At 33.9% G+C, this 12,000-nt stretch overlaps 1 protein-coding gene and 1 pseudogene across 2 annotated transcripts; both read right to left on the bottom strand.

The window, feature by feature from the left end:
- Positions 1-1,198: 1,198 nt before the first annotated feature.
- Positions 1,199-5,802, bottom strand: LOC143610203 (protoporphyrinogen oxidase, mitochondrial-like). The gene is made up of 18 exons (XM_077084744.1): positions 5,733-5,802; positions 4,928-5,063; positions 4,776-4,841; positions 4,501-4,551; positions 4,242-4,298; positions 4,000-4,061; positions 3,874-3,910; positions 3,727-3,792; positions 3,613-3,653; positions 3,412-3,532; positions 3,118-3,291; positions 2,799-2,873; positions 2,591-2,714; positions 2,390-2,498; positions 2,230-2,304; positions 2,035-2,141; positions 1,389-1,512; positions 1,199-1,320 (listed from the first exon to the last, which is right to left on the bottom strand). Exons 1-17 carry the CDS (start codon positions 5,786-5,788, stop codon positions 1,397-1,399), a joined length of 1,473 nt encoding a protein of 490 aa, XP_076940859.1. The 5' UTR covers positions 5,789-5,802; the 3' UTR covers positions 1,199-1,320; positions 1,389-1,396.
- Positions 5,803-8,291: 2,489 nt separating this feature from the next.
- Positions 8,292-11,189, bottom strand: LOC143610201 (uncharacterized; annotated as a pseudogene). Its single transcript, XR_013149551.1, has 8 exons — positions 10,984-11,189; positions 9,331-9,492; positions 9,108-9,223; positions 8,921-9,012; positions 8,807-8,828; positions 8,653-8,721; positions 8,452-8,571; positions 8,292-8,372 (listed from the first exon to the last, which is right to left on the bottom strand). The product of XR_013149551.1 is annotated as an uncharacterized LOC143610201 (transcript).
- Between the last annotated feature and the right edge of the window lie 811 nt (positions 11,190-12,000).

Below are 12,000 nucleotides of genomic sequence, written 5' to 3'. Positions count from 1 at the left end.
CGGGACGGCGACAAGAAAGAGAGAGAGGCGGGATGGCGGAAATGAATTATTATTATTAGTAAGTAATATAAAAATATATATATATATATATATATATATATATATATATATATATATATATATATATATATGATTTATTTAATGTTAAATTTACAAAGATTAATAATCAAATTTTAAATCATAAAAAAAATCGGATTCGAAAACGGGTACCTGCGTCGGGTCGGATTGGGCAGATGTCACAAATATATCGACGATATCGATGTATTTATGACAAATTAATAGTTAGGTGAGGCATTGATTAGTTTAATTACGTCTTTGAAGATGAGTTACGTGACTATATGTTAAAATACGATAATATTTTAGGTGATGGTTGCACATGGCATCCACTAATAATGGTAATGAGTCATCCCATTTGAAGTTATGATTTAAACGAAATTTTAGGTTTAACTTAATATCTATGGTAAGTTTGCCTCCTACAAATGTGGTGGGTTCAAATGCTTGTAAGTACAAGATCATGTGGAACTTTATGTGTAATAAAATTGATTTTCAAATAAACAAGTTGGAGAACCCGTGCGTTGCGGCGGCTCAAACTTGATGCACGAAGGAGCCCTAACACCTACGTTAGTTACCTCATTGAATACCCGAAAGGATCCCAGCCCTATCTTTGTAGTTCCTTTAAACCGGGGCGTTGCGGCGGGATCTCGGTGATAACTCAGTCGGTATCAGTTCGATTCATTACAGTACCAAAAAACAAATGTTTTGTAGTCAAAGTTGAAATGCTAAAAGCTTTGTGCCAAAGTGTAAAGACGTGAACTTTGGTGACTAAAGTTTGAAGAAAAAATAATTTTGGTGGCCAAAGTTGCAAGTTGAAAACTTTTTAACTTCCTTTTAAAACATATTCTATATTTTTCATTTTTATTTAACCCAATAAGCTAACACTTACAAATCAAAGCAGGAAACCGAAACTCGATTAACTTCTTTCCCTGTCGAATTCGGTTTATTGGTTGAAACCACAAACCGTACCAAATTTGTATTTAGTTCAGTTTTGAACTATCTGAATTCAGTTGTATGTTTCAACCACGAAAAAACCCAAACCGAATAAACCAAACCAACGGACACTTAACTTGTTTAGTCTATGGGTGATTCGGTATATGTCCAAAAACCAACTACCCAATCCTATTAACCCGGTTAAGCACTACCACCAGCTTCCCTCACCTTCAAATACACACAAAACGAAAAGACACGCCGATGATTTTTCGACAAATTTATTTAACCTTGAGCATAGAAAAACTCTTTCGATCTATGTCCTTCAGACGGTTCCTGATATTCCACTTGTACATTCATTAATCTTTGCATTAAAAAACAAAAATACAAAAAGAGAAACTTACCGCAAAATCTAGCAGCACCCCTCCTGCTTATTTGAATAAGAATCCAAATATGCAATCACGGATTCGGCTGCTTTGCATCCAGATGATATTGCTTTCCCAACAGAAAGCCCTCCTTTGTGATTACCTAATACGTAGGCTTAATTGTCATAAAATACCAACATACTTTTCTTCACTGTTTCATATTATTATATTTTACTCGTACCAAATTTAGTCATTAAGCTACATAAAAGTGTTTCATTTTTGTCTCTTCTAATTTAAAAAAGTAGCAACATACTTTCTGAAATGCAACACAATGATTATTAATTTACTATTGTATGATTCTATCAAAACTGACGAAAATCAAACATTTTGCATAACTACTAAATTGGCATGGGATATTTTATGGCATTAAGATAAGTAACTTGCTTTTTAATGGCATTAGCCCATCAATTACGAGTTGACCAGAAACAAGTTTTCTCATTTCTACAAATAGTTAATGCATGAAAGGCGATAAACATAAGAATCTGATATCTGAAATAAAGGACTAGGAGGCTGTATGCCTCTAAATGAACTTTTGGCTTCTTTTGACCCGAGCTACACTTTTATTTCTACCCATTTGACCCATTAGAGAAGAACGGGTCAAAATTGCAACATCTAAACAAGTTACCTGCATAAAAGTAACCAGGTAGCTCTTTTTCCATCTTCTCAATTGCTTCAATAACTGATCCATAGTCGCGTCCGTACAATGGAAATGCTTTGCTCCAATAATAGTGACTGCAATTAAACTCACACCAGGTAAGCAGATGCATTCCTTATTCTGGTACGAAGATACAGTTAGACTGAAATAACATGGTGTCCTTACGTTAGAAATTTAGGCTCCCCTTCTGTTCCAAGCAACTGTCTGAGGTCAGAAGTTACTATCTGCTTCAACTCCTCCCTGTTTATTGCAACAATTACTTTAGTTAAAAGTGATAAAAAAAATCTTTTTATAGACGGTTATTTTATATTTAGCATAAGCGTACCTCGAAGCTTTAGCGAGTTCTTTGTTTCGACTCCCACCAACAAAGGTGGTGTAAAGGTACAAGTCATTCGAGGCACGATCTGGAAACATCATTGAAGAGAAGAGAGTGCCTGCATAGCAGATATTTTGCAATGGTGTTACTGCAAACAAATAAAAATAATAGTTAAAAAAAACAATATTGGAGGATGGAATCAAGCTTCACCTAGTGTCCTCAAACCATTTTCCTGCTCCTTGGCGGGAACAAGAACTCCAAAACCCTCAAGGGGCTGCTTCACGTTTTCTTTCTTGAAAGTGGAGATTATTACTGATATCGGCGTATTACTTACCTGTATTATAAAAACCAAAAGCTAATGAAATGACACTATAAAAATTTCACTTCTTCAATGGATGATGAGTTTAAAAACACACACCTCTGGTATAAAATTAAGCAGAAACGGACTTCCAGCTTTTGTAATCTTCATTTCTTTTACATTGCCAAGTGGAGCCTAATTTGAGAACATGTTCTTTGTCAGTTAAAATTAGTTGCACCTACAACTTAAAAATATCAGAGCTTCAAGAACTAAATAATTCTTATTCTATCAATTAACTCGTATCTAGTTCACAAGTTTTTAGAGATCCAGATACTACCAAGAGGGTAAAGAATACATTTTAACGAGACAAAAAACCATCTTCATCAAGAATGCAAGAAATTAACCAAATTTACGTCACTGATAGTAAAAGGGTACTCACAGTCATGATGACAGCATCAAAAGATTGCGGAACTTGTTTGTTTTGGTCTGTAGAACAACAAATTGACCAGTTCCCAACTGTATTATCAATGCAGTTGTAGGACATTTCAAGCACCTTTGATTGAAGATTAAGTTCATGGTGTCCAATCTCTTTGCATAGTGCGTCAGTGAGCGTCTGCATAACAACAAAGCATGAATAACTAAAATAGCATCTGTAATTGAAAAGATAATAATAATAATAATAATAATAATAATAATAATAATAATAATAATAATAATAATAATAATCTTTTACCTGCATTCCACCCAAAAATGAAAAAGAACCGCGCCTATGTTTGCTGTTTCCAGAAGGACTCTTTTTCCCACCTTTGGAAGATATCATAGACTGAAATGCCCCAGAAATGATTGAACCGAACCTGATTGTAAATAGTTGTGATTATTCAATATATATTAAGTCTTAAAAAATAAGTAGCAAAATTCACTATTACAAACATACCTTCTCTCTAAATCCCATACCTCAGGAAATGCATAACGCATCTGTATACAAAGTAAAGAAATTCAAGAAATATATTAAGTAGTTTTGCGTATGTAATTGAAAGCGGTTACTCACAGAAAGTGATTCAGGATCGCCACCGCTTGTTCCCGCAACAACAGGATCAATAAGATAGTCAACAACCTTACAAAAGCAATCAAATATTAATAACTAGGAGAAACAGAATCAGGGCAAAAACAAATATTATGCAGAATATACAAACACCTCCTTCCCAAAATGGCGTTGAAAGAATCCTCCAACACTGCATAATAAAATGTTAGTAACCTAATGACACGTATTCGAATATAACTACTTCAAGCAAATGAAATTGAACATGGCTATATATTTTACCTTTCTGGTGAGTCAGTTAACTTATTCTTCTTCCATAAAAATGGCTCCAAGAGAATTTGAAACTGTAAAATTGGCAATTGAAGTAAGTAAACATCATGTTTGATCAAGAAAAATAGGATAAAGAATGCTTTTGAATCTTAACATTGGACATCAATAAGAAGATAGTATGAGAATGAAGGATCATAATAAGATATTGCATACTTATGCTTGAACCTTGTAGGTAGCGCAAGCAACTAATGTACCTTTGACTGAGTAGAAAGAAAACTGCTTCCGATCAGTGCAATTGGGTTAGAAGGTATCTGCAATCATGGTATTGGCCAAGTCATGGTCAATTAAGAAAGACATGAACTTGAGAAGTATAAAAGAGAGATAATAATAAGACAACAAAAGCCTTGTTCGGCAATAATGTTGCGTTTTCGTTTTCTTTTCGAGAAAAGGAATTTTATTTATTATAATAAAGGATTACTAGTTAAATAAATAATAAAGGAATTTTATTCATACCAGTACAGGTTTTCCATTTCTAACAATGTACCGCTTGTACTGTAAAATTGGCTGCAACACGAAATAATGTTAGCACTCAGCAAGGATATAGTGATTATAAAAAACAAATTATGATCATACTTAAAATAGGATTTAGCATTTGTATTCATACACAAATAAAACAACATTTTTTTCCTTTGTTGTTTGAGAAAATAACTGCATATGTTCCCAAATAAAAAGTTACCACCAAACAAACTATATAAAGTATGGCAGTTATACCAAACACAATAACTTACAAACTGTTGTTTATCTCGAAGCCCGAGATCATCAATCAAACTGCTAACATCAGCTTCACTCTCGGTCTGCATAAGGTAAAACGTATTACGTATGATAACCATCATCAAAATGGCCAATAAAGTTAGTTGATTCATATCATACTAAGATATACCATAGTATTGGCACCCTCGTCCCATATTAAACCGTCTTGTGAAATGCTCCTTAGTTTCCCACCAACTCTAGCATCGGCTTCAAATACAGTGACATTGAATCCATGTGACTTTAACTTATAAGCAGCAGCACATCCACTGAAAAAGAATGACCATATTATATACATACATACATACATACATACATACAGGGTAAGGTTAAAATAAAAACTAACTTTAGTTGTGAAAACTCTAAAAACCCATTCCTCACATGTTTTAAATTAAAGTTTAAATCTTGTGGTCCACAATTAAAGTGAATAAAAAATGTAAATATAAATATAATTTTTTCTCTCTCCTAAAAACATATATAAAAATTAGTAAAAAAATATTAAAAAATAGCAAAACATTTTTTTTTATGTTTCGATGTTTTGTATTAAATGTTACAACATATATTACATGTAACAAAAAAAATAAAAATAAAAAAAACAATGTTACATAGGGTTTTCACGGGTTTTCACAACTCAAATGGATTTTCATTTTATATATATATATATATATATATATGTATGTATATATGTATGTCAAAATAAGGCATCTTCTAAATATTAATCATAATGTACATCTTGCACAAATTTTATATATTATAAAAATATTCTGTAACCCCTAATTAGTCAAATTCTACCAACCGATTGAAATTGTCATGCATTGATCATCTAAAAACAAATTATTGCACGGATAATGAGTTGAATTTTGAAATGATATTAGCAAATTGCATCATAACTTAATTTATTAAATACGGAGGTCTAATTTAAGTTGAGGTATTCGTACCTGACACCGGCACCAACGACAGCAACTCTCTTAGCAGATTCTGTAGCCGAATTCATAAATTCAAAATTAGTTTTATAAATGTTCCATGCAAAAGCACAAAGTAATTGATCTCAATCAACTCCAACTTTGGGCCGTTGACTTTTGTTACGGATTTTGGGCCTAGCAAAATCTTTATTAAAATTAACTAGGAATTAAGGGTCCACAGTCACCACTTAATTTGCCAAAATTAAGCTAGCAGTGGAAGTTCTATCTCAAGGAGAAAGAAACAATTTTTTTCATAAAATTTCTGAATGATTCTCATTGCAACTGCATACGAATTACATAGAAGAAAAAAAAAAGAACATGGACTAGAACATGGTACCCTTCTAGGAATTAAAATAACTGAAATGAAAATAAAATAAAACATAATTCAGAAATGTAAAATTGCTATGAAAATAATAAACATGGCTAGTGGTGTTGCAAGCTATGTGGTGCATCATGGATCCTCCATGTGGATCATATTAACCCACTGACCCGACCCTCTCGGGTCAGCAATGCTAACGACTACTGAATTTAAATCTTCACCCGTATGGCTATCAACACACTTCGCGACAGGACCGTTTAATCGAACAAAATCGCTGCAAGTCGATGCGAAGTCAGTCTATATCAAGTTACGACATCGAAACTAAACAAAAGAAATAAACCCGTTAATGCCAAAATACAACAAATTATCGTATATAGAACCAAAAAACCGGCATGTGATGGCTGTGGACCAACACAAATTCGGTTAGTATCAGCGGTACCAACATAAATTCGTAAACATATATTAGTAAGCAAAAAAAAAATATTTTAAAGGCGAGATATCAAACGTGAAGCGCGGATATAAAACCATGTTACAATGGGATATTTTTAAATCATGAAAAAAGTTTCGGTCATTGTAGATGAACTGTAAAAAATATGAAAGTGAAGTTTAAGAAAATTGTTTATCCGACAAATAAAACCTATAACGTTAAAGCCGATACTTGCCCAAATTTAGTGTTTAAAAATATAGTTTGTTAAATATTTTAATTAGTTGAAACAAAAGGTAAAATAAAAGGAATAACAACCATTAACTTTTATTTGTGATTTAGTGGTTATAACTAAATAACTAATAAAATATTAAAAATTTAAATATTAAATTGAATAGTAACTTTGTGAGGAGAATTGAATCTCCCTTTTAATATATATATTAATATGTATAACGAGCAATTTAGTTTGTAACCCATAATTCATTAGTATGCTGCACGCATTTTGTTTATTTACGTCTTCCGTTTATTTTAGTTGTTTGTGGGCTGGTTTGGTTTGTTTGCGTCATAGGCCAATAAATTCGTTTAAGATGGGATGATCTCCACAGTTGTAGAAGTAGTTATGGACAGTTATCACATAATAGTATGTGACGGTTTTTCAAACAGCCCCCCCCCCCCCCCCCCCCTCCAAACCATCATAACTCTTCAGCATGTTTAAACAGGGTACCAAGTTCATTTTAACGGGATGTTCTATCACGTTGTTTTATTCACATTAAAGCTTGGTGTTTGTTCTTGTTATCATACTTGTGTTATTGTGATTGCGAATATTATCTAAGAACTCGTTGACTCAGTGACAACAAGATCAGAGAGTCATCATAGTTTACAAATGGTTTCAAGCACTTAACACTCGATATAATGTGTTGCTAGCACAGTTCATTCTAAGGTCGTTATTGTCATCTATAGTGGGTTTCCTCTTAAACTCTTAAGGGCAGTCTCCGGGTCAGGACTGATGGGGAGAACTGATGCACGAATTTCCCTTCATGGACATGCCAACCTAGCACCACAGGGTTCCACACTCAAGTAATGGAGATGACAGGATGGGCCAGTGACCCATGAGCGATCCAAATGACCGTTCAAAATATATACGCATAAAACATCAAACATCCATTGAAAGAAGAAATTTGGATGGAGCTCTTAATTTGAAGAATTTTAAGATAACGTGTTAAAATATACACGAATATATACAAATAAAAAGGCAAACCTTAAAGTATGTATGAAACTCCCGGAATGCACCCGAACCTGTCAGGCTTAAAGCCTGTTTCTAAACGAAAATCAAACCGGATCGAATTGGGGATGGGGTTTCAAACTATATTTAACGTAATCTATTTACTAACCGATTACACATTGTCTGGATTGGACTGGATCCAAACTGATTTCACCCAAATCGGTTTCTGGATCGGCTTGGGATCAGTTTAATAACCAGTTTAATCAACTTTCTTTCAAACTAACTCCAAACAAGTTACTAACCATAGCTTATGCTGGTTTCATTAATGCTGGCCACTAAAACCAATCCCTGGTGAATTTTGAAATCACAAACACAACTTCTATCAAAATTAGGGATTTATAAGAAAAAAGATATAAATTTGTTTAGGTAAGGCTCTCAAAGCCTACATCAAGCACCCAATAATTAAGCTAAAATCAAGATAGATACCTCCCTGAAATCACACTTTTGATCATATGAGAATCTCGATGATGATATATTGCATCTTCGAGATCTAAAGCTAACTACTTGTCATCAACTTGAAGTGATTTCCTTTTCTTTAGCTTTGCATAAATCGTCAGCTAACTTACTCTACTTTTTTGTCAACTCTTCAATCTGAGAAAAGAACAATATGATTAAAAAATGAATTATGGTAAATTTGTAAGTTTTTAGTAAATGTTCATATAGTTTTTACTTCTTTTTCCAATCTTTTAGCATCATCTGCTGAAAACCCTGAAACTGCTTTAGCTTTGTTCTTCTCTTTATCCTTCCCTTCCGATTTTTTAGGCACCGATTTCTTTATTGTATCCAAAGCCTGTATGCAAAGGATGATCTTTTTTATACAAATTTAATATCAACACAACTATGAGAAAAATAAGCAGTTTAATAGCTAAACCTTTTGCCGGGCTCGCCTAATTCTTTGCTTGACATCTTCAGCAGACTTTGAAATCACCTTGCATACAGCCTGAAGTACACATTATAAACTTTCATGATATACAAATTGCTAAACAAATTTCAAAAATTAGCATCAGTATAGAAAATAATCTCACCTGCATATGCTCCTTGGTCATCCTGTTGATTGCAAAGATACAGATAAAAAAAACAAATAAGAAAAGATTAACAACCAAATTACAGATAAAATTTGAGCTCAGATGATGGCTTACGGAGGAATAACTGTAATCAACCGTTCACCATCCGGCTTAGGATTCAAACCCAATGGTGATGCAACAATGGCTTTCTCTAGTTCATTCAAGGCCTGAAGATTTCAAATGCAAACACTGATCTAAGTAACTGTTCATACTATATGCATATTAGGGATGAAATATAATAAGCGGGAGCAAAAACTATTACATTTGGATTGTACGGAGTTACTGAAAGTGTTTTGGGGTCTATAACTGAAACAACAGCCATCCGATTCAAAGGCATCTTCACACCACCAGTTTCTACTATGATATGATCAAGCATTCCTACAAAAGAAATTGAAAATAAACGAACAAATAGTCAAACAACCAGAAACAAGTGTTTCTTTGAAATCAAGAAACTTGAGGAACAGCCAAATTAATAATATATGCACCTGCTGAAGCCCTTCCAGTGCGCAATTTGCTCAGCTCAATTGATACTGCATCAATGGCTGCCTCCATCTCAGAAATAGCAGTTTGTTTAATAATTGGCCCCAAGTTTACAAATTCAACTCTGCTGCCAGCATCAGCAAGGTTAGCGTTGTCACCATCATCCCCTGAAAGCTTTGTTAAGTAATTGTTCTAACAACACATGAGTTCAATAGTACTCCTAAACATGATTAGTGAGACATGCATGATACTACTTGTGGATCAGTTCTTTCGCATAATGTACTTCATAACTAGAATCATGAGATTATCTAACTTCATAAAGGTGAAGTTTAACTCACTTTATTAAACAACAATGTGATATTAAATTATTCACTAACTCACTATGATGGCTCTATTGTATGACGCTTTAACTCACTTTGTTGATTAGAATGAGTGTCGTTAAGACAAAATAGCAAAACCGGTTGAGTATTTTCGTTAAATGATGGATTGTAACCAACATATTTTCAATCCAATCGTGTTTGAGCTTATATTGATCTTGGTTGTAAAAATTCCGCCTAGGCGCCGGTTAGTCCCCGATTAATCGCTAGTCAGTACCCCACCGTCTAGTCACCTATTAATCGCCATTTGGTCAACATCAGTCAAAACTGAAAAATTTTATATACAAAATTTTGAATATATATGTATATTTGAAAAGGTGTATGGATCAAGTACAGATGTGAGAAGTGTACAAATAACTAGAGTAATTATATTAACACTAGTGTAATTAATATTACTCTGTAAATTTTGAATTTATTTTTTATAACATAATTACTCAAGTTAATAACTGTAACTACACTAGTTATTTGTATGTTTAGTAGGTTACTTTTATTTGTACCGGATCTCATTCCTTTGAAAAACTACATATAAAATTATAAATTCCAATACAATGATTAATCATTAGTAGGGCTGTTCAAAAGTCCGCGGCTCGCTCGATTCCAAATGAGCTTGGCTCGGCTCGGCTCGATTTCTAAACGAGCCGAGCTCGAGCCAGGGTTAGCTCGGCTCGTGGCTCAGTATTGGCTCGACTCATTAGCTCGTTTAGTTTAAATCCTAACTTTTAATATCTATAAATAATAATAGCATACCAAAGAATAAATAAATAAAAATTATACATATATTATGCCACGCGATCTCTAAAATCTTATAAAAAATAACAAAGGTAAAACATATAAAGTTATAAATTCTTTAGTTTATAAATTTTATATAATATGTATGCTAAAATTATAGTTTTTATCTTTTATATATCAAAATTTGTAAAATAATAAATAATAAACAAAAAAATTAAAAAAAAAAGTAAAGGAGTCCGGCTCGACGAGCTCGAGCTCGGTTTTTCAGCTCAATAAAGAAAACGTCCCGAGCTCGATCCAGCTCGATTAAGTTTGAGCTCGAGCTCGAGCACACCTTGGCTCGACTCGATTACAGCCCTAAATTCATTAGTCCCCACCCACCGCCCAAACTAGCGCCTAACGAGTTCTACAATACCAATACTGATTATGATTCATGCAGTGAGACAATCACTTCTTAAATAGTAACCTAAAATTCTAAACTTATGCATCTAACTTCACATTCTAATAAAATGCGTGTTAAGTGTCCAACTGGATATAAATTAATAAAATTACATTTCTTGCGTGCTTTAGCGAAGGATCGTCGAGATTCATATAGAAACCCGATCTCCGGCGAGCTGGAAGGGTACGGACGCGGATCACCGGCAGTTCTGAGGAAATGTGTAGCGGCGGCGGAGTGGGAACTCCGGCGAGATGCTCGGAGTAAAGGATGTATGTTACGATAAGAAGATATGATTGCACGTCTTGTTGAAATCGCCATCTGTGAGAAGAGGTTCTTCTTCTTTAAATCCCCAAATTAAATTGCAGCTAGGGTTTTGTTAAACCCATAGTAATTCTTTTTTGGTATTTGTTGATACTTTACCCCTTCCTAACTATTTATTTTATGTTAGTTTTTTCATATATAAAATGTTAGCAGTATGTGGACTTATAGGTGATCAAATCGGGTTGGTCAAAGGAACCGGAACCGGTTCAGAACCGGTTCCATTAGTCAACATCACTGTGTAAACCGGTTCAATGTTGGAACCGGTTAGGGAACCGAACCGGTTCCCCAACCCTCGGACCCGGAACCGGTGGAACCGGTTCTGACCGGTTCCTAAACCGGTTCTTACACGGTAACCGGTTCCAACCGGTTACAGTGTAAAAAATAAATTTTTTTTTCGTTTTTCGTTTCCGCTGCTCGTATTTGTATAACATGTTAAATAAAAAAAACAATTAACATAAAATTCATTTTATTTACTTTAAGAAGTTCAAAAAAAAAAGGTTACATGTTTTAAAATATTCAAAAACAAACTAACAAAACATTAAACTTATAAATATAAAGTTGTGAGATATTATTTCTATAAAAGCCTTCTTGTTCGTCGTAATTATTGAGTGGCGACTTATTCATCAGAATTACTTGTAGAAACGCCTTCTTGTTCGTCGTGCACTCGAACATCAAGTGGTGTTTCGTCTTCCAGAGTGGTTACGTGTTGAACACGATCGATTGAGTCCAAGTGATCCTTCAAGCAAATGCACATCTCCACCGACTCCGAATTCAGTATTGTTCTTCTCACCGATATTACCCTGCCACTA

The sequence above is a fragment of the Bidens hawaiensis genome, unplaced genomic scaffold (genome assembly GCF_021521415.1).
Source record: "Bidens hawaiensis isolate Kalapana, Puna unplaced genomic scaffold, B.hawaiensis_p1.1 tig00024998_1, whole genome shotgun sequence".
Lineage (NCBI taxonomy): Eukaryota > Viridiplantae > Streptophyta > Magnoliopsida > Asterales > Asteraceae > Bidens > Bidens hawaiensis.
The sequence above is the reverse complement of the archived record's forward strand: the minus strand, read 5'-3'. Positions and strand labels throughout refer to the sequence as shown.